Source organism: Peromyscus maniculatus, chromosome 2, assembly GCF_049852395.1.
Source record: "Peromyscus maniculatus bairdii isolate BWxNUB_F1_BW_parent chromosome 2, HU_Pman_BW_mat_3.1, whole genome shotgun sequence".
Lineage (NCBI taxonomy): Eukaryota > Metazoa > Chordata > Mammalia > Rodentia > Cricetidae > Peromyscus > Peromyscus maniculatus.
In genome coordinates this window covers 122,385,995-122,413,404 of record NC_134853.1, presented here as the reverse complement: position 1 = coordinate 122,413,404, position 27,410 = coordinate 122,385,995, and the positions used below count along the sequence as shown (strand labels likewise).

The following is a 27,410-nucleotide window of genomic DNA, read 5'->3' as shown; positions in this document are numbered from 1 at the left end:
AGTGACACCGAGATCCATGAATCAAAGGCAAATGGGGAGAGTTGCTCAGAGGGTGGGGAGGTGGCTCAGCTGATAAAGTGCCTGTCACCTGAGTTTGGACCCCCAGCACCCACATAAAACCCAGGCCTGGTCGTGTGTGCCTGTGGTCCTAGTGCTGAGAGGCCAAATATAGGTGGGTTACTGGAGCTCACTACCCAGTTAGTCTTGCCAAATTGGAAGCTCCAGACTCAGTGAGAGACCTTCTCTCTCTCTCTCTCTCTCTCTCTCTCTCTCTCTCTCTCTCTCTCACACACACACACACACACACACACACACACACACACACACAAATTAATTGATTGATTGATTGATTAAAATAAATAAGGAAGAGCAATAGAGGAAGAAGCCCAACATAGACCTTTGACCTCCACATGCACCTGCCCACACACATGCACACATATGAAGAATTGCATGGTATCATTTCAGAAAACAGAAATAAAAAAATAGTAAAGCTGCTGAGTAACATACAATTGAACACATTGTACATCGGCATGCATATAAAACTAAGAAAGTAACTTAATACCTGCACCTGTTATTCACATCTATGAACTCAATATTTAAATTTATTAAAGGAGGCTTGAAGATCTCTGCAATAAGAAAATGCAGCTGTTGACTCTGCTCACTACTACAGGCCTATTGTGTGAGTGGAAACCCTGCCCTGCTCCTTACAGTGTCTCCAGCCCCTATAATAGTCCCTCCACCCATGACTACTAAGATATATTTCTCGGATATTCAGGTAAAAATGTTTTTAATAATTTTCAGAAATAGTTATCTGAGTGTGGTGATATTGTGTTCCCCAAAATATTGTGCACCCTAATAAACTTATCTGGGGTCAGAGAACAGAACAGCCACTAGATATAGAGGTCAGAAAATGGTGGCACACACATGCCTTTAATCCTAGCATTCCAGAGGCAGAGATCCGTCTGGATCTCTGTGAGTTCTAAGCCACACTGGAAACAGCCATGTGTGGAAACAAGAGCCTTTAATCCCAGGAAGTGATGGCATGAAGCAGAAAAGTATATAAGGCATGAAGACCAGGAACTAGAGCTGGTTAAGCTTTTAGGCTTTCGAGCGGCAGTTCAGCTGAGATTCATTCTGGATGAGGACTCAGAGGCTTCCAGTCTGAGGAAAGAGGATCAGCTGAGGAACTGGTGAGGTGAGGTGGCTATGGCTTGTTCTGCTTCTCTGATCTTCCAGCATTCACCCCAATAACTACTGGCACTGGGTTTGTTTTTGTAAATAAGAACTTTTTAAATCCGTGCTACATCTGAGATGTAAACAGGTGATAGTCAAAAAATACACATACATTCAATAAATCCAAGACTTATAGAGGCCACAGTCGCTTCAAAGGACGGCTTCAGCGCTAGTGTTAGAGACATGTACTACTGTGAACACACTGGAGAAGCTGCCTGGAATACCCTTCTACTACATTACCAGGATTTTCAGCATTGATCAAAGTGATGTAAGCCAGTGAAGATCTTTAACCCACAAACAACCTGTCAACTCCTCCATGCGATTGATTTCTCAGGACTATTGCCATTCTGATATGCAACTTACCGGCAAGCATGGGCTGCACTGTCATTAGAGGTGACTGAAAAGTCACTCCAGCAGATGTGATTTCCAGGAACATCAGAAGAGAGTGGTTGACGTTGGCTCTTGGCACTGGCACATGACAGTCACAGTCCCGAACACTGCAGTTGCACTGGACAGTCTGAAAACTGTCTTTCAAGGGGGCCAGAGGCAAACCATCTATGACTTCAGGCCTGCATTTAAATATAAGAGCAACGTGTGAGCATGGGTGGGTTTTTGAAAGCACGACATCGAATTCAGCTTAGAGACAGGCTGTATCAGGAAAAACAAATAAGAGAGAGCAGATTAACTGTCGAGGTAGCATCAGCAAGGGGGCACAAAGACACTAACAGGAAAAAAAAAGCCATAGTGCTAAGATACTACCCATAGTGAAAATATCCTTTAAAACAAATATAAAATAAAGACCTTTTCCAGACACATCTAAACTTAAAGAATCATCTTCAGATCTGCATTATAAAAATACTAAAGAAAGGCTTTGGACACCAGAAAATAAAAGAAGATTGAAATCTGGTGTCACACAAAGGAATGAAGTTTAACTCCAAGGATAATTATTTATTGGTTGATTAAAACAAAAAAAGGCAACCATGTATTTACAGGTATGACCTATACTAAAGCATGGCGCATTATCAATAGGCAACAAAGCAGATTACATGGGAATTATAAAAAAAAAAAAAAAAAAAAAAAAAAAAAAAAAAAAAAAAAAAAACCAACCTAAAAGAATACAGAAAAGCAGCTGGGCGGAGGTGGCACACACCTTTACTCTCAGCACTCCGAGGCAGACAGATGTCTGAGTTTGAGGCCAGCCTGGTCTAAGAGCAAGTTATAGGCCAACCAGAGCTACACGGAGAAAGCCTGTCTTGAAAACAGAAGAAGTAGAAGAAAAAAAAAGAATAGAGAAAAGAAGAAAAGGACAAGAAACAATAGTATGAGAAAAGAGACAGAAGGCTTGAGAATAGAGTTGGTGGGATTAAATACAAACAGTCTAAATATCTCATTTAGAAGGCAGTCAGTAGCAACCTGGGTGAAAAATAAGACCCAATTATAAACCTCCCATAAGAAATCAATTTTAACACTAAAATGCAAATTTACTACAGGAGATGGTTAGAAAAACATATGTTATTTCAAGTTGAATCAAAATAAAGCTGGTGGCCTGAGTTTGATCCCTGGGACCCATATGGTGGAAAAAGAGAATTGACCCTGCAAGTTCTATGGCCATGCCTAAGCTGTGGCACACACACCCACACATACACACACGTGTACACACACACAAATAAATTAATGTAAAAATATTTTTTAATATTACACCAAGCACCTCCAATTTATGAGACCAGCTAGCTTCTCAGCAGCACAAATACTTCTCTTCTTAAGAAATGATTTGCTTGCTGGCCATCTGAGTCTGCATTATCAGTAAGAAGAGCAGCCATGACCAAAGGGATCACCCTCCGTGGTCAACATCCCATAGGACACAGTGAAGTTTCTCTTGATTCCCTTTCGTAAGAGGAAACAAAGAAAAATGCCATTAAACAAAAGGAACCAGTGTTACCTGGGAAACTGAGGTTTCCCTCTAGGTTCTGAGTCTGTTAATAAAAGAATCTTAAAGGAGACTCAGAAAGATAATTTTGTCGGAATTCGAGAGAAAAACACCAGGGCAAGAAAACGGTACATCTCTGCAGCTGCCTGGAGGGAGAGATGAGTGAGGAAGAGAGGAAGACAAGGACTTGAAGGTCGGCAAGCCACTGAACAGTAGAAAATGGAGGGGAACTTCAGAGAAAGATTGGGAAAACCCAGAATGAAAGGAAAAGCATGCTTAGGCTTTGGCCAATATCCAAAATAGAGAGAAAATGAAAAGTTGTGATTTTCTGAGTGACTCTGAAAAGTGAACAGGCCATGTGGTGGTGGCTCCAAAAGCCACAGAGTCTAGAAGGGGCTTCTGGGTAGGATAGACTATCTCACTAAGAGGCTAATTAGTCCACCCCTTGCCTGGGTGAATCAGATTTCTGGCAAGATGGGAGTGAGTGAAGAATGGACTACTAGCCCAGTGATTGACAGGGCACCTTGATTAACTCTTTAAAGGAGGTCATTTTGAATGTCATGTCTCCCCAGGGCAAGAAGTAGAACTTAGATTTTGTTCTTTTGACCAGGATGATGAAGCTTGGCCTTAGTGGAATTCCAGAGAGCCAGCTACCTCCACTTCTTCATCAAGCAATTTAAATTCTAAGGAGGGCCTTCCCTGTCTAATGTTAGCAGAGGAACAGGAGGTAGGGTCCAAAGTCCATGAGGGAAAGATCCATCCTTGTTGGCCTACCAGCTAATAAAAATCTGTCTAGCTACAAGGACATGGAATTATACAGTACCTAGTCTCTCTAGAAATAAGTTCAAATGACTTAGAACTTATGACTTAGTGAGAAGGGCTTATCCACTTTCAGAATGAATCCGAAAACTGTCATAGGCCAGTGAGGTAGGGAAAGCCTAGATACCCTGGAAACTTCCCTTGAAAAAAACATGTCTGCTTCTCCCTGGTTAAGCAATATCCAGAGCCTCCCCACCAGCCCTGTGGGTAATCTGGGGTCAGACACTTCCCGGTAGAGGGAGATAAACAAGTCTGACTTGCATCAATATTGGACGAAAGCACAGAGAGAGCGGAGCGTGTCCAGTGAAGCAACCTGCCAGGGGAAAACTCAGGAAAGAACACGGGTACCTTTCATTATGAAGGAGTCAAAGAAGGGAGGTCACAGGGACCAAGTACCTCAAGAGAGAGAAGCCAAGACTCACAGGGAACAATTCCTGGAGGTCCAGAGGGACAGGACTAGCACAGTTCAGAGAAGAGTTAGTTAAGGTGTGGAATTCTTCATATTGAGTTTAGAGGAAGAGCAGGATCATAAGTGATGACAAAGTCTGGAGAAAGCACGTGACAACATGTAAATTAGATGACGTCAATAAGAACGGTGAGACCATTCACGGCACTGAAGCTTGTGTATGTGGATTTTGAAATGACCAAGTGCTGATAGAAAACTGGTGAGTAAAAAAAAATGAGTCAGCCTTTAGTTGCCAGGAAGGTTCAAAGTCAGTCCCCAGCGTGACTAGACAGGCAGCTCTTCTTGACCTGACCTGAACACTGCTCCCTGTGTTCACTGGCTTCCTTGCTCAACCACACTCAGCCTTCAGTCTTCCAGCTCTGCTGTCTGTGCCTCAGGCATTTGCAAACACTCTCCACTCACTCCTGCCTACTCTTAATTTGTACTGGGCAATCCTTAGTTCATGTGCTCTGGCCCTCTTTTATTACATGATCACACTTTCAAACTTTGCTGTAGCACTTTATGCTTTTACAATTTCCTACCAGCTCCACAATCAAGGGTACTGTGTAGGGGTTTTCTCTCAGACTGAAACACCCTACAGAGAAGTTCCTTAAGCTAGAAGGTAAACAACTCAAATAGTTTCAGGAAGTCCCTGAAACTGAGCAGATTCACTAGGTCCCTCCCTCCCAGAGTAAACAATAAGAAGCAAAAATCAGCCAAACTGACTGGAAGAGATTTAGATCAACTGAGTCATTTGGAAACAACCTGTTGAGCTGCCTGAGGGTATGCAGTGTCTTCCAGGTCCCTGGCTTTGCTGAACTGTCATGCATGCTGGGGTGGGCTTTGGTGGTGCAGCTATTTTTAAGTCATTTCTTTTCCTGTAAGTAACTCTTCACCCATATTCCTGTAAGTAACCCCAATAAAACTTGTTGGTTCACCAAGGTGGACTTTGGTGGTATCCATACTTTGGTCTGTCATGAGCTCCCTACCTGGAGTGAATAGTTGTGTGTGTTGTCTCCCCAGGAAAAGTCTTGTCACACAACAAAGGGGAGTCTGTTGTGATCACTGTTCCCCGCACTCAACTCAGAATATGGGGTCACAGGACCTTACAAAGGAAAGGAAGAACTTCCTCCCTGGTCAAAAATAAATGTCTAAAGCAGTCCCAGCATATCACATTTCTTAGAGTACCTCTCTTCAGATTCTCAGACAAACATTAATATCTGAACTCAAACAATGTTGTCCCTTTGAGGACATATTTATAGGTTTTTAAATCCTTTTTAAACATCAAATTTTAGCTCCCAGAAAAACACACTTTTTTTCACATATGGAAGCCTTTGAAAGATTTCTCTTGTGAACTTTGATGGAACAAAATGGTAATTTCCTTAAAATAAAATGATACATTTAATTACTATTTTAAAGCAAGTCCCAACATTTCTAAATAAGAATCTTGGCCATAAAATCATGCTACATAAAGGGTTGTGCAAAAGGGCATTACCAAAGCATTCAGAAATGTTACAGTGGTTTTCAGAATGGTTCTAGAAGCCAAAGATCCTGGAATGACACTCAATAAAAACCAACAGCCTAAGCCGGGCGGTGGTGGCGCACGCCTTTAATCCCAGCACTCGGGAGGCAGAGGCAGGCGGATCACTGTGAGTTCGAGGCCAGCCTGGGCTACCAAGTGAGTTCCAGGAAAGGCGCAAAGCTACACAGAGAAACCCTGTCTCGAAAAAACCAAAAAAAAAAAAAAAAAACCAACAGCCTAGAATTGGTATCTGGATATAATACAACATGTATTCTCTCTGGCTTCCAACCCCACAGCATTTCAGTAGAAATTACCTTTCTGGGCATAAGCATCTTAGAAGTAGACATCCCCTACTGATAAAAGAAGCAAAGAGCTTCCCATCCATAAATGCAACCTCCATCTCATGACCCAACACCAAAATTAATTTTCTAGGCATGGGAAAATGTAACTCACAAAGTTTCTTCTATGAGTAGACTATTTTTCAATGCCCTCCTCCCCTAGAAGCATCCTTCTATAGCATCCATGGACTATGACACAAATGGAAGGTCTGGAGATTCTGGCCGATGATGCCCACAGACAGCAAATGTCAATGGAGGCTAAGTAAGAAAGGTTGAGATTCAATGCCCTGACAACTAGATACAGGCCAGGGATTTATCCATCTATCCTTTGGAAGCACTTTCCGTCGACAGCCATGATCACTCGCCCCATGATTCTAGTCTGCTTTTCTATTGCTGTGATAAAAACACTGACCAAAAACAGCTTCAGGGAGAAAGGCCTTATTTGGCTATAGGTTCCAGTCCATCATGGGGAAAAGCCACCTTGGGAACTCAAAGCAGAAGCTTGAAACCACAGAGGAATGCTGCTTATTGGCTTGATTTCTATACAACCTAGGCAAGCCCACCTGCTCAGAATGGCACTGTCCACAGAGGGCTGGGCCCTCCTCCATCAATCAGCAATCAAGAAAAACACTCCACAGACATGTATACAGGCTAATCTGATAGAGACAGTTCCTCAGCTGAGAGTCTCTTTTCCAAAGTGTGTCTAGATTTGTGTTAAGTTGCCAAAAATAGAACCAGTACACCCAGTGTTTTTGAAATCTTCTAGATCATAATTTGGTTAGCTGGTTACCCCCTCTAACCTGCCCAAAATGGAAAATTAACTAGGATCTAACTATGGTTTCTCCATGTGTCTGGTGAGCCAATTTATCTTGATCAAATTGATCCTTTCAGTATTCTTTCTTGGCAATTATTAGTTACTAGTAAAGGCAGAGATGGAGATAAAGACATAGTATTTCTAAAAGTGTAGTTATTTTTAAAATTTCAGCTATCTTATGTATGTGCTAAAGATAAAGGAATATGGTCAACTTAGCCATGCAGGAATAAGCACCACCCATGCCACGGTGACTCTCATTTCGTTATTTACAAGAAACATTAAACAGAGCACAGAGGAGAAACAGTGCCACTGTGTGTATTTCTATTGAGGGACGAATGCAACTCAGCAGCTCTCTCCCTTTACAGTATGTGCAGGTCCAAGGTCTTGGTAAGCTGATAGTCTACCACAGAAATGAAGACAGTAACTACATATTTGATGCTTCCTTACAGTTGTTTATTTTCTCACTTTTTATATCTTTGTTGAGGTTTTCTTTTCGTTTTAATTAATTGTAATAATACTGAGTACTCAGTTTCATTGCAGGTTCTACATACACATGTGTCCTCACACTCGTTCTCAGTCATTTCCTTCTCCATTGTCCCTATATGTTCCCTTACCCCTAAAGCTGGTTCTTTACCTGGGTTAGTTCTCCACTTTTGCTTCCCAAAAGTAAGTGTATTTCATTATTATATTTTCTGCCTCCTTTAAGATATCTTCCTCTCCTCCCATGAGCTCCTTTCTAGACTCATGACCTACAAACACACACACATAAATAATATAAACACACACACACACACACACACACACACACACACACTCACATGGCTAAAGGTCTGTCATATATGGCCTTTATGTTGAAGAATTTTATTTCTATTCATGATTTTTTCAAGGCTTTTATCAATAAAGGGATACTGAACTTTGTTGAAGGCCTTTCCTGTATCAATTGAGATGATCATGTGATATATCTCCTTAAGTATATGTATATGATGGATTATGTGTAATGATTTGTGCATGTTGAATTAACAGAAATGAAGGCCCATTGGCCATGGCTCACAGATGAGTTGAAAAGGGTTTTGAATGTATAAGATAGTCAGTATAAAGGTTTCCTATTATCAGGTGAAAAGGAAGAGCTAATAAAAAGCTTATGTCAGTAGACTAAGTGTTCTTACTTGGATTTAGAGTTAATTGTCAAATCAGTGGTCCTTTTTGACCACAGTGACTCAGAGAAATCAACTAAATGCTACCTAAATTATACCTGTAAATTTCTCAAGCCTAGGACGTCTTATTCAATCATTAAAAAAATAATTCTCCTCCTTTCATATAATTAGAATAACAACTGTCAAAGGAATGGCCATACCAATCATTTTAGCCACTGATTGAGACCACAGAGGGGCTGGATGTACATAATAGCTCATGTGACCATTCGGGTAAACACAACCTAAATTCCACATGACAAAGTACACATTTTTGGTAACGCCAATAAGTAAATATGGCTTGGGCTAGAGGCCTCACAAACATCACTCTTCCTTTTATCACCAGTCCTTGCTATTGGACTTTGGGTTGTTAGCTCTGAAACTTCTGCAGTGTTTTAAGAGCAGGTGTCCCTTTACCACCTGACTTCTGAACTGAAGGTGGGACATCTATGCTTAGTTATAAGCAGATGCCTTTCAAAACATCTGGACCAAATGAAGAACCTTTGTCTCTTTGCTACTAAAAATGACTGGTCTGCAAATTTCAGTAGATGGAGCCACACAGTATATAAATGACACTGAAGACAAAACTGGAAAATTAGTAAATTAAAAAATAAACTGTAATGGAACTTGTGTCATTGGTTTTAGGGAGAAATACTGAATAAGACTTTTGAGTTTTTAATTTTGTAGTCAATAAGATGAGTTCCTTGACACTTCCACACATATGTATAATGCATTATGACTACTCTCACTCTTAACCCTTCTTAACTCTCTCCTGCCAATCCCTATCCCTCCCCATAAATCCCTTCCCTGTAGTCATGTCTTTTTGTTTTGTGTTGTGAGCCACCAAGCTTAACCAGTGCCACCTGAGTGATCATGGGTTTGGAACTGTCCATTGGGGCCTGGCAGGCTCACCAGTGGGTACATAAAGACAATGACTCTTCCTTTCTCAGAATCTATCTGTAGCTCTTAGTTCAGCATGGAGGGTGTGGTTATTTGAATGAGAATGGCTGCCATAGACTCATATATTTGAATACTTGGCTCCCAGTTAGTGGAACTATTTGGGAAGGGTTAGGAGGTGTGGCCTACTAGGAGGAGGTGTGTCACTAAGGGTTGACTTTGAGGTTTCAAAAGACTTGCACCTTTCCCATGGCTCTTTCTGTTGCTTACTTTGCATTTTGAGATGTGAGCTCTCAGCTGTTCCTGCTGCCTTGCCTTCACTCTGCCATCATGGACTCTGACTCTCTGAAACCATAAGCTCAATTAAATGCTTCCTTTCATAAATTGCTTTGGCCATGATGTTTCATAACAGCAATAGAAAAGTAACTAACACATAGATTAGAGGCCCATGAAGCCCTCCCACATCCAGGAATGATGATTGACAGAGCCAATCCTGAGCAGGCCCAGGGCAGGCAACCACAGCTGCTGTGAGTCCATGACTGCAGTATCTGTGCCCTGCCCGGAAGATGGCTTTTCACAGCTCTTCTCTCTATCTTCTAACTCTCACTGTATAGGTATTTCTAAAGATGGAAGTGAGAGGTTTGCTTTATCTTAAGCACCTTGTACCCTTACAGAATCTTTAAAATAGAGAGCTATACAAAATATCTATTGTTCTTATGACAGTTCAATTAATTAATACAACATGGAAACAAGGGCCCTTCTTTTTCTTCCTTGTCCCCTTTCATTACTGGAGCATCATCAGCTCTTTCAATTTTCCTGGACACATCTTTAATCCAGCTACCTGCCACAGCAGGAGTCTCCTTCAGGCCTAAAAACTCAAGTCCTCCTGCTGTGGCAGTTGTGAGTTCTGCTGGCTTTGTGAATTTACCAGGTCATTAGAAAGTTGGGAACTCTTCACTTCCTTCATTATATCAATCCCTCAATACAACCAAGGCACTTCTAACATGCCTCCAACTGCTCCCCATCCATTTAACTTCTTTCTGTTGTTTCTTCCTAAAGACAGCATCAAGTTTTTTAAACTACTCATGTTGGCAATGTTTTCAATGAAGTTTGAACACAGTAAAAAACTTCTCTCAGTTAGCAAACAGATAGGGGTGTGTCTGAAAGAACATTAGGATAATTCCTATAATAAACACTTTAGCCAATTTACACAGAGGAATGATCTGGTAATGTTCACATTTCTTTTAGACTGTATGTTCATCCATATCTGCAGTGTCTCTGTGCCTAAATAAACAGGAAGAGAAAAGGGGAAGCCTAATGGAGAAGATGGATATAAAAACATACAAACCACTCTCTATAATGTACACAGTTACAAAAGGAAGTGTAGGGATGGGAGGGATTCATAATCGACTTCTGTCCAAATCAGGTCATATGACGAGCCAAATTAATTTCATCGGTACTCACAGATCATATAAAAGATGGACCTTAGAGTCATAATTCTTGAAGGGGTTCTTAAGTAATGGTTCCATATGACAGATGAATGATGTCAAGTCCCCTTTCATCCAGCACTCTATGTCCCAGTTTACACCTGCATTAAAAATAAACCGCATTAAACCTCAAAAAACATTCTGAACAGCCCAGTCAAAGAGAAGCACTCAACTGAATTTAGCAGCATTCTGACACAACTTCTGCTGCCCATTCCGAGAGGGGAACGACAGGTCCCGATAGGAGTGTGTTTGCATGAGCCATGCGCCTTCAGCCATCTGTCAGTTTAATATCCTTTCACTCCCATCCCGCCGCCCTGCCCCAGCCTGTTCTGAATCAGAGAATTCAATTCCATCACTATTTCTCAACTTGTTTTTAATCTTAAGCTACCCAAACAGGACATGACTCATTTTTATTTATCTTAGTTAATGTTTACTTTCCAAGAGAAATCGTTACATCAAGACAACTACCTGTAACTACTGGTAACTCCAGCTCCCAGGGACTGGAGGCCATCTTCTGGCCTCCATGGGCAACCAAACACACGTGCCATCATTCAAACAGACACATACATATGTATTAATAAAAATGAAAGTAAATCTTCAATATATACATATATATATACATATATATATATATATATATATATATATATATATATATATGGCTAACAAGGCAAAACTAACTTAAGACAACACTAATGTATTTATCCAAATGAGAAGTATTTCTAGCTGTTGGGTACCTTGTGAGAAGGAGAAACCTATAGGCAGAATAACAAATTGAAATCTTTGGTAGCCACAACTTACCCTCCTAATTTTAGTCACAAAAACTTCAATTTACTTAAAAGTTGTTACCCATTCAACTTTATAATATAAAGTTGAAATACATAGTATGGTAATCATTTCCCCTCAAAAAAGGAGGGTAATGATATTTCTATCATTCAAGGCTCATTCATTATTAAGACTCTGTTCATTCTTAGCAAATTTAATAATCAATGGATTGACTAAGATATTCTCTTACTAATTAAAAAAGCTTCATTCAAAATGACATTAATATTTATGATCTTAATTGGGATTATCCCTACTAACTTGTTTTTAAAATCTAGTTTTATAACATAGTTAAATTGTATCATTATGCTTTTTGTAATGATTTATTGTGTTTTATTTCTGTGTGTGTGTGTGTGTGTGTGTGTGTGTGTGTGTGTGTGTGTCTGCGTGAGTTTAAGTGCACCAAAGGCACAAAGGTTCACAGAGGCCAGAAGAGAGCATCAGATCACCTGGAACTGGAGTTAGAGGTGTTCATGAGTCTCCTGATGTGAGTGCTAAGAACCAAACCTGGGTGCTCTGCAAGAGCAGCAAGTGCTCTTAACCACTGAGCCACCTCTCCAACCCCTTCTTACTCTTAAACTGATTTCAACATAGGGGTTTTTTCCCCCACATAATCAAAGTGCTAAGCTGGGTAGGTGGGGGAACATCTGGCAACATCTGAAGATTTCTTTCATTTGATTTAGTTGTTGAGACAGGACCTCACTTTGTTGCCCAGGCTGGTCTAGAACTCACAGGCCTAGTGCCTTTGCCTCTCACATGCCAGTCTGACAGGCTGGAGATATTTATTATGGTTAGGGGTAAAGAAACTTCTTTTATTACTGGGTAGAGACCAGGGCTACCATTAAGCATTCTGCAGAACAGAAGTCAACCTGAAGAATTATCTGGACTGAAGGTCTTTAATATCAACTGGGAAATCCAGCTAACACCACACAAGTCCTTACTCAGGTATGCCTACCCTTCCCTACTTGGGGTCTTTCCATATAATTGAGTCTTCTGTGCCCCTTCAGAAGACTTAGAAATAGTTTTGTTCCTTCAATTTTCACATACAAAATTAACTAAGCTCTCTGCTTTCATTGTGCGTTTTTCTTAAAACAACAATTAAATTCAATCATAATAACATATTCCTTCAGGGAGATTCTTTGCCTGCACAATCATTATTATTTGTAAACATTTTGAAACTTTTGCTACTTCAACAGCGCTGTTAGTAATTTGATATTTTATCTATTTAAAGTGTGCTTTTTTTCTGCTTCTAAGAAAATTTAGACTCTAAAGAGTGTACTCAGAAGTAAAATAGTTCCCTTAATGACAGTTTTATAAGCTATTAAATGATCAGAGCATACTGATTAGTCATACAATGAATCCAAATTTTAAAACTATATAAAATTTATACTATATGTGAATTACATAATAAGCTATCTAATTCATACAAGTTTTAGAGAATTAAAACATTTTGATGAATGCAGGCACAACACAACAGTGTATACTTGGGACACGAAAGTACTTACCCAGCTGGCGAGAAACTAAAGCCTTAACCGTTGAAGCTAAGGTCTTCCCTTCTGGGTTGCCTGCTTGCACCGAGCAGTTTTTACCTTGCTCATTCCCAAAGCAACAATGGAAGATGGTTTGGGATAACTCAGAAACGTAGATACTACTTGCATTGACGTTAGCTTCAACGATCGCTTCAGAAGCCCCACTCATCGCTGAAGCATTCTTTGGGATTCCAGCAGGTGAAAGAAAGGAGTCCTCCGTTGTATTTGGTGGTGCACAAAACAACTTAAATCTCCAGGGAGAAATGGGATACGCCAGGTTAAGTGCAGCTATCACATAAAGAAATTCTGTCAGGACAGTAAAAAGACACAGAAAACAAGTGATTGTTTTTGACAAAGATGTGACTAGAAACTGCTTGAGATTAGATGGTGCAGTACTCAGAAACACTTAAGCTTTAGAGTGCTGAGTAGACAGTACCTAATGAATAACTCTGAGCTTCCACCTTCTGGTGTAGAAGACTTGAGAACTTGATATATTTACTGAACTAATGCCATTCTCCGGCACCTCCCCTTTTGGAAATTCCTGCATCAGTTTTCTTCACTAATGTGAAAAGTTTATATTTTAGTTTGAGAAAATTTATATTGATCCTCTCCCTTTTTATAATAAAATTACTCTAACTTTCAGAATAAATAAATATCTGGATGTTTAATTCTATCGCTAAGCACTAAAGCACTCAGTATTCATTAGGAGAGTCACAACATTATGTTAACATTTTTCACTAAACGTTTTCAGAGAAAGTTTGTCTTTGACTTAAAGATAGTTGCAAGGTCTCTTGAACCTTCCAAGGAGTCTCCAGATGTGTGATATCCTACAGAAAGTGCCCCACCCACATCCCAGGAAATGATGCAATCAACAGACTCCCTCCAGGAAACTCACACTGCAGGTAAATCATCACTTTTTAAACAGAAAACTATACCATTCACAGCACTGCACCCAAAAAGCCTCAGATTTTAAGCCGATCTTTAAGTAAAAAATGTTTGAAAATAAACAATTGACTCTCTACATTTGTTCATTTTTACAAACGAATCTGAATGATCTGATGCTTTATCGCTGTATATATCCACTTATGCACTGTGAGTATTCTGAGAATTGTACATGGAATGAGAGTTTTTGAAGAATTAAACATAACAAAGTGTAGAGAAACAGAAGCAAACAATGTTCTTTGGTGTCTAAATGGATAGAGTGCATAATTCAGACAAAGGCATAATATTCAGTTCAAAGGAGGATAAAATCAAGCCAGGAAAAAACACAGGAAATTTAACCATCACCATGATACAATCTGTATGACTCCACCAAGGATGCTGGTTTCCAGGATTTAAGCTGAGCAGAGGGATGAATAAGCAGGACATGGAGACAAGTAGACAGGGACACTATTCCGTCTGATTCTATAGTAGAGGCGAAACATCATCATGCATTTGTCCAAGGCCACAGATGGACAAAAGTGAACCCTGATGTGAACTATAGACTTTAGATGGCAATCATCCTCAAAACACAGGGAAAAGAATTTCTAAAAAATACACTTACAGAACATTTGTAGTTACAGCACCTCAGGAGGCTGAGGCAGGAAGATCACTGGAGCCATCAATTTCATGACCAGCCTGGGCAACATTGTGAGATCCCTGTCACAACAGAAAAGGAAAGGGATAAAAAAGAGGGGACGGTCCCATTTATAATAACTACATTTAAAAAAATGTGATGGTGTGAGCATCAATGGCAGGTGTATACTATGATGGCAAACAAGTAAATAAAGCTCCAGTCAAGAGCAGACAGCTGGATAAAGCCAGGCTTGTTTGATAGGATGATGCTTTTATGAGAACTCAAGGAGTCACAAGCCCCAGAGTGCGTCAAGACCACCCACTAGGACCCAGAATTTAAAGGCTCCACAGCACTTCCTGACACCATCATCCAAGGACCAAATCTCCCATCACAATGGATCGTGGGAGACAATCAACTTGCATCCACTCTATAGCAACAGATACTCATCCATAAAAAGAAGGAAGCTGCCATTCTCAATACAAGGAGGGCATATGTTAGTTAAGGCAGGCACAGAAAGGCAAACAACACATGATCTCATGGCCATGTGAATTCTAAATGAATTGACCTTCAACAAGTAGAGAGCAGACTGTGGATCATGAGGGAGCAGAGGAAGTTGTAGATGAGTTAGTCAAATGATACATATATTTATACCTAGACAGGAGGATGGTCAAAGATCTAACACATGGTGTGTCACCTACAGATAGTGACAATATATACATTCTTGGAAAATATTAGGGGAGCAGAGAGTAAGTGCTCAAAGCACCAAAATGATACTGTGAAATAATACAGTTATCAGTTAATGTCAACTCTTCATATTTACAGACTCCAAAACATTTCCTACATGATAAGTACATAGTAACAAAATACAAATACATTACAATTACAAATGAATTTGACAAAGTGTAGGCACTAAAAAGTAAATAATAAACCAGGTTTCCCTATATTAAAAAAAAAAGTCAAGGGCAGTGTATGGCTAGTTTCAAACAGGACAATGTTATGGTTCACTCCAGCTACAAGACCATTAAAACAAACAAACAAACAAAACAAAACAAAAACATCTGAAGAAGCTTCCTCTGAAGGGCAAGTCTACAATGGGTGAGAGGAGGGACGGGTATGTATTTAATTGTCTTGAAGAGTTGTGGCATTCAGTGACCATCTCAAACATATGCACCATTCCTTGATAATATCCCCTCAGAGCATCATACTGTCATTACTACAGAGGTGTATGTCTGTCTTTATATATGTGAATGTAGGGGTGTGTGTGTGTGTGTGTGTGTGTGTGTGTGTGTGTGTGTGTGTATTTCAGACCTTTACACTTAGACACCATTGGCTCCCCTGGGTCTGTAGTTTTCCAACAGCAGATTTTAGAACCACTGAGCCTTCACAATTACATGATTTAGTTGCTTACAAACATCTTCACACGTGCACATGTGTGTGCACACATATGTACACACATCATCACCATCAGTTCTGTTTCTCTATGGAGCCTTATCACACAGCTAGAAGACTTACATTTTAGAAAGTTCTAAAAATTTGTCTAAGACCAATAAAACCTAACAACAAGGTAGTTGGAATGTATAAACAAAAAATCTTACCAGAAACATAGCCAACTTCACACACACACACACACACACACACACACACACACACACACACAAAATCAAATAAATAAAACCAAAACACAATGTTATATTTGTCTTATTTGACACGGTAAAAGGTGAAAGAATGGTAACATGCATTCCTGGTGGAGCTACCGAAGAGCAGCTATTTATAGGCATGGGTTGGGACCACAAGACACCAAAACTACTGTTCAATATAAAAGTTCCTTTTTAGAAATTCATCTACAGAAATATCCTTCCAAATATACAAAGGAGCGTGTAACTTACCCCAGTGTAGCAAAACCACATAGAATTTCTGACAAATCATCTTACTTCAGAGATGTCCACCTGGAAATCAATAAATCAAAAATAAAACAAAAACTCACATGTACTGGCCGTCTATGAAAAATACAAAAGGAAAAATATAAATAAATCTTCAAACTTCAATGCTCCAATATCTAGGGTCAATATTACAGAATGATTTCACATTAAATTATAATTTTTGTGATGCATATGCATTTTTACAAAGTAAAAAGAACAATAAATAATGAGAATTAAAAAGTCACTCTGTTTCTTTATGCCACACAACCCAGGGTAAGTATTGCAGGATAAGACAGAATTCTCAGCTAAGCAAGTGTTCACAGTTTTGATCAAATACATAACAGAAAAATTTAATGACCATTAATACTAGCATGGTCAGGTTTTTATTGTCATCCTTATTTTACCTTATTTTCTAAAGTTATTGGTGTAATACTACAAAGCCAAGCAGTTATGGCACAGGTAACAACTTTACATTCAATTTCAATAAAGGGAGAAATTTTTTCCAAAATGCCTTTGTAAACATGTTGTTAATTTGCATAAATTAACACAATAAAGTCATGTTGATATTAGAGAAATCCAAGGAATATCTGATGGATTAAAACACCCCAATACTAGGGATAACTTCAGATAATGTTTCACATAAATTCTACTCAATCTGAAATGAAGAAATGTACTGCAAATACGGTTATTTCTTCTGCTGCCATGAGTTAGAACGATAAAGTTTTAATATATTGGGCTTGGAATTGTGATGAAACTCTACATAATTTCTCTCTCTCTTTTTCTCTCTCCCGCTCTCTCTCTTTCTCTGTGTGTATATGTGTGTGTATGTATGTGTGATGTGTGTGTGTCTGTGTGTCTGTGTGCGCAAACCAGAGGTCAACGTCATCTGTCTTCCTCTATAACTCTATCATTTATTTTTTGGGACAGGCTCTTTCTCATTGAACTTGAAACTCACTACTTCAGCTAGACTGGCTGGCCAGCAAGTCTCTGGGATCCTCCTGTCTCCACCTCCCTGCATTTGGGTTATAGACATGTGCTCCCCCATTATGTAACAAATTCCTCTGAGATAAAACATTTCATCTTTGAGGGGAGCTTGTTAAGAAACACGATGTCCTAAGAGAAGTGAAAAAAATCATCCTACAGGGAATCTCTTTAAACTTAGGAAGTAAACAACTCAAAAGCTTCAGGAAGTCCCTGAAACTGGCCAGATTCACTAAGTCCCTCTTTCTCCAAGGATATATAGCAGTAAGGACTGCTGAGAGATACTCTCAGACAAGCCTCACTGCTCAGAAAAAGCAGACCAGCCATCCTGCCTGGAAGAGGCTAAGAGCACATGAGTGGCCTGAAAGAGGCACTTTCCAGCCCACTGAGCTGTCTGCCAGTTGTCCAGTGTGCTCCAGATTTACAGTGTTCATGAGTTGATAGCCAGGCTCAGATGGGCTTTGGTGATGCAGCTGTCATTGAAAGTACCCCTCACCTGTACTCCCATATGTAACCCCAATAAAACTCATCAGTTGACTGAACTGGGCTTTGGTGGTGTCCTTATTTACTCACCCTCTACGGGGTGAGTAAACTTTTGTCGTCTCTCCAGGAGTAGTGCCAAGGCCAACATGCACTCTACCCTCTGAGTCCCATTTCAGCCTTCCTTATGATCGCAAATTGAAGTTCAGTATATTGTGTGGTGTATTTTGAAGTGAGAAGCCCTGAATTGGGTGTTACAAGTCTTAGGTGCAAGTTTGGGCTCTTCTAACCAGCCTGAGGACTTGGGGTTTTAACTCTGTCCCCTTCTTGTTTGCAAATATGACTGTTGGATGATCTCTGCAACCCTTTCCAAAGCTGCCTTTAACTGGGAGTTTTATTTTAAAATAGAAATAACATCTTCACTACAGATACTGCTACAAATTATCAGGAAACATGTTTCATATGAGGAACAGCACCAATTGATGGGTAAAGATACCATGGTGTGTTAGTTTCCAACTTTGCATACTCTTAGGGACCCTAGACATGTATAAGCCATTTGTAATCTAATACATTTGCTCCAATATATTTGTTTTCTCAAACTCTGCTTTTCATCAAAACTCTGGTTCTATATCCATTAACATCACAAGGGTTCTTTGAAATCTCTAGAAACCAGCTCAGTGCTTGGAGTCCTCATGACCTAATTGTAAGAAATGTATGCAAGACACACACACACATACCATTTTTATATTACCCATTCCTGGTATCAGACTTCTCATCAAATAAACCCAAGGAGAATATTCATAATCAGGATGTGTCATGAACACAGTGCATGGCTGGCCTGCCTTGGTAAACTAACTGTAATTCAGTCCCAAAACAGATTTAATTCACATTTAAGTAACCCATCCACTAAGCGACCAAATGCATCAGTTGTTCTCTTAGATAAGAAAGCTTAGCCTGTGTTCACTGTCCCATGCAAAACAGAAACGATTCTTATAATGTTAATTCGTGCCACCAGCTTCCATTTGTATATGATAGAGAAACAATTACAAATGTGAATGGGCATTCAGACTGTGGAAGTGCCTTCTTACACAGATTCAATGAGAGAAATATTTATGTGCACCCAAACCAAAAGGAATTTAAGGACATTTACAAAAACACAAACATTACATAAAAACAACAGAATTTTAAAACTATGATGAGGAATAATAAGCAAAAGACAGACATAAAAGATGTGCCAAATGGCCTATGTAATATAATGTTTATAATCAGAGACTAGTTCTACTACCAGCCTTGGTCAGACAAGCTTTTTTTTTTTTTTTTGTGGTGGGTGGCAGTTACTGCTGGTCAAGGTCCAGAGAATAAGTAATTGCTCGGGCTCAAATGGAATACTGATGCCACCACCTCCAAGGCTGAAGGAACATCAAGGAACAGGCAGTTGGGGGAAAAAAAGTAAGAGTCAGAGGAGCACTGTTGTTCAGGCACAACATGCTGTCGCACTGCTGAACAGTGGCCATGATTACCTGCACCGGACTGAACCCCTTAACATTCTGTAACAAAAGGTGGAAGGCTCATGAAGTCCTGCCCCTCTCGAGGATCTATAGGAAGTTAACAGTGACTAAAGGAGATGGCTTTTCTTCAGTGACGCAGCCACTGGTTAGTTTACCCATGTAAATAACCCCTCACTCGCGTCCCTACAAGTAACCCCAGTTAAACCATTGGGCATTAGCAATGAGAGAGCAATAGTTGATTCAAGAAAAAAGTGTGGCACACAAAAGAAGAGTTTCAGGAGTGAAGTTTAATGAGAGAAAGGTCTGAAGACCGTTATAGATTATATACACGTGAGAAAAGCATAACGAAACCTTTTGTTATATCTAAGGAATGTGTACTAATAACGGACTTTAAAAAGCAAGCAAAGAGGAAACTAATGGTAAGTTGATCAAAATAAGTCTAACACGGTAAACAGCATTCATTTGAATATGTTTCCCAATAACAAGCCAGAGTTTCCACACTTGCTGATGTCAAATAAATTCACAGTACTTAACCAAAAGGGTGCAGATAATCCTATCACCAGACCCGTGGGCCTCTTTTATAAGGACATTACTACTGTAAATGAGGTATTTACCCTTAATCATATCCTTAAAGACCTCATTGGTGTGTGTGTGTGTGTGTGTGTGTGTGTGTGTGTGTGTATGTATGTGTGTATGTGTGTGTGTGCACGTGCGTGTATGCCCACATGTATATGTGTGAAAATGGAGACCAGAAGTCTTCCTCAATTAATTGCCCACCTTATGTTTTGGAGACAGGGTCTCTCACTCGGACCTGGAGCTTACCAACTAAGCTAGGTTGGCAGGCCAACCGTTCCCAGGGATCCTCCTGTCTCCACCTCCAAAGCACTGACATTACAAGAGAGAGCTGCTGTGTTCAACTTTTACATGGGAGCTATGAATCCGAACTCAGGTCCTTGTGCTTGCACAGAAAGCATACCCCCACCCAAGGCCAACTTGTTTAGTACTTAAGGTTCAGTAAATATGGTGTGTGTTGTATATGGTGTGTGTGTGGGTGTGTGTGTGTGTGTGTGTGTGTGTGTGTGTGTGTGTGTGTGTTATGTCTGTCATAACAAATGATACATTCACACCAACCCAGCAGTCATTCTACACCGCCAGTGAAAAGGAGCAATGTGCTTAGACGTCATTACGACAGAAGGCAGAATCAGCATCCCCTCGTGGGAACAGAACTCCAACATGGAAATGTGTCAGACAGAGTAGGCTGCACCATCACCGTCATCAATGCTTGGAGTTCAGCCAGGAAAAAGGAAATAACTGAAAATAATCGTAAGAGCCTCTCCCCGCTTTCTCAGAAATGTCAACCAAAGCCATCTATACTCAGGACTGGGGAGATAGCGTGGTGGGTCAGAGCTGGACAAGCAGAAGGACCCGAGTTCAAACACCCAGCACCCAAATACAAAGCCATTCTAGCTCCAGGTTCTGTGAGAGATCCTGACTCAGAGGAATAAGGTGGAGAATGGAAGAACAGAACATCCAACATCCCCTGTGGCTTCTACATATACACAACACATATACACACACACCATCTATGACACACATAGCGCGCGTGCGCACACACACACACACACACACACACACACACACACACACACACACACACACAAAAAGAGAGAGAGAGAGAGAGTTTTCCATATCTCCAGTTTAGCCTAGAAAGGTTTTCAAGGAAAAACAAGCAAATTCTCACCACTATAGACATAATAAGTAACCACAGACTAGCCAACACTTAGATTTGGGTGGTGAAATCTGTCTGTCCACTTCCAACGTGAACTAATTGATGAGAATACTCCAAGAAGACAAACTTCATAACCCAAAGAGGTGGCATCTTAAAAATAACTATTGGGTCACATTTGATCTATAATATTACTTTTCAAAAGTTTATTGTGGCCTTCCCTAGGTTTCTCTGTTCTCCACTCATCTCCCCCACCCCCACCCTTCTAATTCCCAAACCCCCCCGCCCGACTTCCTACCTCTTCCAACCCCCTCAACCTCCCCAACCCCTCCACCCCCTACTCCTGGCCATCTCCTCCAGATCAGATTCGGAGGAAGAGCCTCCAGGTCACAGACTGCCATTGAGGGGAGTGAAGGCAGGCACACGCGTGGGTGGGTCATGAAACATGGCTTACTAGGTTGTATGTATGATGTTTATGTGGTGTGTGTGTATATTATATGTACATATAAGTGTATGATATGGGACTGGAGAGATGGCTCAGTGGTTAAGAGCACTGACTGCTCTTCCAGAGGACCCAGGTTCAATTCTAGCACCCACATGGCAGCTTACAACTGTCTGTAACTCCAAGATCTAACAGCCTCACACAGACATACATACAAGCAAAACACCAATGCACGTAAAATAAATTATTTTTTTAAAGTGTATGATAGGTGCTATATGTGTATTTATGTGGTATATGTAGTGTTTATATGTTGTACGTGTGTGTGTGTGTGTGTGTGTGTGTTATGGGTGTCATCCCTTGTATATAATGGAGGTGACAGATGTGTGTGTAGGGGGGTGCATATGGTGTGTGTCTTGTGTATGTGTGTCATGTGAATGTTGTGTGGGGAGATGTGGTACATACGATGTATGTGTTGGATATGGTGGTGGTATTTGTTTTTTTGGCTCTTTTTTGGGGGGCCACCACTCAGCTTCCGAATAAATTCACACATGGAGGCTTATTCTTACTTATAAGTACCTGGCCTTACCTTGGCTTAACTTTCTTGCCAACTTTTCTTAACTTAGTCCATCTACCTTTTGCCTCTGGGCTTTTCTCATTCTCTTACTTCTGTAAATCTTACTCTTACTCCGTGGCTTGCTGTCTAGCTGGATGGCTGACCCCTGGAGTCCTCCTCCTTCTCTGGCTCCTAGCTCTCCTCACTCCTCCATCTCTTTTTTCCTATTTATCCTCTCTGCCTGCCAGCCCTGCCTATCCTTTCTCCTGCCTTGCCATTGGCCATTCAGTTCTTTATTAGACCATCAGGTGTTCTAGACAGGCACAGTAACCGCTTCACAGAGTTAAACAAATGCAACATAAACAAAAGTAACACACCTTAAAATAAAATTCTATAACAAATTAATATTTTATTTCAAACTTAGTATCTGAGCTTTGTGTTTTCGGCCACAGAGAGAACATAACTAAGTAGAGCCACTCCCTACAAAAAGAGAAAGAAAAACCATGGAGAAAAGTTTGAAAATGAAAGCATTTTCAGTATTCTTTCATACTGCCCTGTCATCTCAAGCCTGACAGCCTGAGTTCAGTCCCCAGGACCCTACTGGGGAAGGAAAGAATTGACTCCCACAAGATGTCCTCTGACCTCCTCTCACATGCTGTGGTACACGCATGTGTGCACATATAAACAAACAAACAAACAAAGTAATAAAAAATTAAAATAAATAACAATCTTAAGTGAATTCTTCCAGTGAGTATAGAGCTAAATTTTTTTTTTTTTTTTTTTTTTGGTTTTTCGAGACAGGGTTTCTCTGTGTAGCTTTGCGCCTTTCCTGGAACTCACTTGGTAGCCCAGGCTGGCCTCGAACTCACAGAGATCCGCCTGCCTCTGCCTCCCGAGTGCTGGGATTAAAGGTGTGCGCCACCACCGCCCGGCCTAGAGCTAAATTTTTAAATGAAGAAAATATTATTGAATAGTTAAGTATCTTAATCTCAGAAAAATGGTGGTGTGTCTTAAAAAAATCTATGGTGTCTAATATTTAAAGAAATCAAACTATTTAAAAAGAGTGAATCAGTGATATTACATTTGCTTAAAGTTCATAAAAGTTTCTAAAAAGCGAATATTTGCTTGCCCTCTCCCTGAAGAGTAGGGAGGAATGTAAAGCACGCTGTAAGTCAGGCAGATGTGTGAGCTCAGCCATGGGGAGCAGCAAAAGGCAACAGGGAATCCTATGGGGGAACTGATTCCTAAGTTTGGGATGTGTTATCAAAAGGTGAGGAAGCCATGAGCCCCAGGCACTACTTTCTATGGACTATGCTCTACCTATCAGTTCTATGAGAAAGTCCTTCCCTCAATCACACCTGTGACTAGCAGCGTTGTTCTAAAACCCAAGGTCATTAGAGAAATACCCAGGTACCTCCCACATGGGCCTAATATGATTAATACACATGATTTTTAAAAGATGCACCTTATAAACATAATAGCAACTGCAATTAATGAGTATTTGTATATGTGCCGGTGGGCTTTCTCTCTGAGTAAAATGAATCAGTGGTGTTATTCTCTCTTACTCTGTCTCTGTGTGTGCATCTTTCTGACTCTCTGTCTGTCTGTCTGTCTGTCTGTCTGTCTCTCTCTCTCTCTCTCTCTCTCTCTCTCTCTCTCTCTCTCTCTCTCTCACACACACACACACACACACACACACCATAACTATGTATGTGCACGATTTGTCTTTTTTCATTTCCTAGACACTGAGCAGCTTGGCTCAGAAATTCTCTTGGTGGATATAGAATACAATTGTTCAATTATCTCATGTTTATGGTTTCTTAATTTTCATAGGTTAGACACCCAAATCACAGCTGTCAGTCGAAGGAAAATGAGGAAATACAATTCTGGGAAAAACTAAGTTGTCTTTGCCCTCACAAGACAACATTTGGTAACAGCTGTTCTTATGCATGACTTCACATTTTTTAAAGCCAATTATAACATCATTACAAAAGCGCCTGAGAATCTGTTTGGTTCAAATCTTTGGCTATTATTTAGTTTAAATATATATTATGCTTAACAGGGTCTCAGTATGCAACTCTAGCTGGCCTGGAACTCCCTATGTAGACCAGGCTGGCCTTGAACTCACAGAGATACTCCTACAAATGCTGTGATGAAAGGCACATGCTACTGAGCCCTGCTTGTTTTGATTTGTTTGTGGGGAGCTGTTGTTATTCTTTTGTGACTTAATAATTTGACCATTAGTTTTGTCCTCTAAACATTATTTTGCACTATGCACCCGAATTCTTACAGCCTTCTGTATAGTCGCTTCAATAGGTCAAACATGTTTCCCAAATCACATATGTCGGAAGCTCAGCCCAAAATTCAGCAAAATTGGAAGGTTAAGGCTTAACGAGACTTGATAGAGTCATATACTAGTTAACACTTGCTGGGCTATTTGGGGTTTGTTTATGTTTGGCCTTCTTTGCCTCTGTCTCACACTTGCTTGCAACCCTGCCAGGCTGTAATGCATCACGAAGGGACCCCTCAGTACAGCTTCTTGCCATTGGATTTTCCACCTCCTGAGTAGACTATTCTCTACACTGTCTTCATTATAAATTCCTCAGTCTGCGGCATTTTGTTATACAAATAGCAGGAATTATGGGAGGGAACAATTCAGGGGGTGGGGTGTTGAAAAGAAGAAGAAAAGAACCTAAATATCCATTTGGGGGGAATCAAGTTTGTAAATGTATTCTATTCATTCTCACAGTTTGAATCTGAAAAGTCTCCCAGAGACTCTGATTTGAACACTTACTCCACAGCTGGTGTTTGAGGAGGTTCTGAAGACTTGGGGATTGGGGGAGCATCTAACTCAAGGAGGTGGGTCACTAGGGTTGGGTCCTATGGGGTATATTATCCTTAGCTGCTTCCTGGCTTTTCTCCACATGCTCCTGCCTCCGTGCTAGTCTCCTCAAGTGCATGGAAGCAAGCAACTAAGGACCTAATGCTCTGAAAGCTTGACCTAAATTGGGTTTTTCCTACCTTAAGTCGCGTCTGCCATATATTTTGACCACAGAATCTCCAAAGTAATTAACACCATCATCTAATGCAGCAGTTCTCAATCTGTGTCTCACAACCCCATCCCTTTAGGGGAAGTCACATATTAGATAACCTCTATATTAGATATGCACATAACAATAACAGTAGCAAAATTAGAGTTATGGAGTAGCAAAGAAATAATTGTATGGTTGGGGGTCACCATACCATACATGAGAAACTGTATTAAAGGGTCACAGCATTAGGAAGGATGAGAACCGCTGAATTTTCAGCAATGGAAACAGAAAGTCAGAACAGTCAAGTCAGAACAGATCAATAGGAAAAAAATAAAAACTAAATAAAAAAACTACCTGACTAATTCTGAGGCACACACACCAGAGTTGAGACTGAACAAAACACACACACACAATTAAAAATTCTGCCCTTGTGATGGTCTACTGGTGGTGGGACTGAAAAGTATACACATAGCATTTTAGAAAGTGAATAAGCGCCATGGAGAAAAAAAGCAGAGGAAAGAAAAAGGGAACACACACATTGCAAAGTAAGAAGCCAGCCAAATTCAAATATTGCCTGGAGACATTTGAACAAAGACCTAAGGGTGACGTGGGCAACAGAGCAAACCATGTAGACACCCATAGATGAGCACTCCAAACAGAGGAAGCCAAAGTACAATGATGGCCTCTGATAGACTCCAGGAAAGCCAGGCGCCAGGGAGAAAGAAGAAGAGATCGGAAAAGGAAGGATGAGAGGTCAGAGGGAGCTTGTGATTATTACAAGGATTTGGGCTTTGACAACATACAAACTGGAAAGCCACCAAAGTGTTGGGAGCAGAAAAGTGTCAGGATGGGATGTGTATGTCTTACTAAGGTTTTTATTTTAGGGGCTGTAGAGACGGTTCAGTGGTTAGCTCTTCCAGAGACCCCGCATTTGATTTGATTCGCAGTACCCACACGTAACTGCAGTTTTAGGGAATCTGATACCCTCTTCAGGTCTCATGGGCACCAGGTGCATACCTGGTGTGCCTACATACATACATATAAAAAGTACTCATACACTGGTGACATTATTAAGGCCACTCCATGTAGTTAAAAGGGAGGTTTATTTTGTGGGGTAACTTACAAGTGAAGGGATAGGCTACAGGGTCTGGGAACGGTGCAGTCCGGAGGTGTTCTCTGGAGAACTCTGCTCGGTCTACCTCCAGCGTCCAGGGTCCAGGAACCAAGAGAAGGCGGCGCATCTCTGATCTCCAGCATTCTCTCTTGGCCCCGCCTTGTAGGCGTGACAGTTACCGAAGCCTCAATGGGGGGTTGGAACTTCCAGGTCAAAGCTGGAATGGCTACTCACTACACTCACACACACAAAATTTTTAAATTTTTTAAATTTTATTATTTATTTATGAGTATGTGTTTGTGCACATGCATATGCATTTCCACAGAAGCCAAAAGGGGACATCAGGGTTCCCTTAGTTAGAGGTAGAGTTCGTTTGATTGTGAGCTGCCTAGCATGGGTGCTGGGAACTGAATCACAGTCCTCTGGAAGAGCAGCAGCCGCTCTTAACTGCTGAGCCACCTCTCTTGCCCCCTCACATGTATTTTAAAGAGAAAACCTTTTTCTTTTCCCTTTTCCTTTTTTTCTTTTCTTTTCTTGAGAATATATTGAAGAGAAGATAGGAAAAGACTAATAAAGGGGTCCCTGCAATAATCCAAAAGTTAGGGCACTCTGTAATGGCCACTGAAATAAGTGAAGAAATTGTGTTCTGGGTTTATTTGGAAAATAAGACATAGAAGATTTATCTACATATATGCATGAGGTATGATAGAATGTAAGGAATGAACTCCAAGGTTTAGGGTTTAACTAATTTGAAAGCTGGAGATGAGAGAGACTGAAGACAGCAGATCATGAAGATTCTATTTGGAGCACACTGAATTAGAAATAAATATCTACTGGACAGCCAAGGGAAGATGCTGAGCAGGAAGCTGGGAAAAGAGATTTGAGGCTCAGAGCAGGACGCCAAGATACAAACTATCACTTTCTGAGTCCTCAGTATACAGCCAGAAATTAGAAGAAATTTTCAAAGAGGAGAGAGAAAAGAACAAACACTTAAGGAGAGGAAGGACCAGCAGAGCAGACAGAAGGGGGCAGCCTGTGAAAAAGGAAACAGGGAAGCACATATTGTCCTGGATAGAA

At 40.5% G+C, this 27,410-nt stretch overlaps 1 protein-coding gene across 9 annotated transcripts in view; it reads right to left on the bottom strand.

The window, feature by feature from the left end:
* Window positions 1-27,410, bottom strand: part of Lepr (leptin receptor) — a 97,931-nt gene that overhangs the window by 49,182 nt on the left and 21,339 nt on the right. For 8 of the 9 annotated variants that reach the window (XR_013049246.1, XR_013049247.1, XR_013049244.1 and 5 more), the window contains exons 2-5: window positions 16,465-16,524; window positions 13,000-13,329; window positions 10,650-10,773; window positions 1,597-1,802 (exon numbers count right to left, since the gene is read on the bottom strand). Coding sequence is in view for 4 of the 9 variants with exons in the window: in XM_006998025.4 (XP_006998087.2) it covers window positions 1,597-1,802; window positions 10,650-10,773; window positions 13,000-13,329; window positions 16,465-16,504 (700 nt within the window). In the remaining 5 variants the exon portion in view is untranslated. Of the gene's footprint in view, window positions 1-1,596; window positions 1,803-10,649; window positions 10,774-12,999; window positions 13,330-16,464; window positions 16,525-26,342; window positions 26,419-27,410 lie in introns of those variants that run through there. The other variant, XR_013049245.1, reaches the window with a different exon arrangement.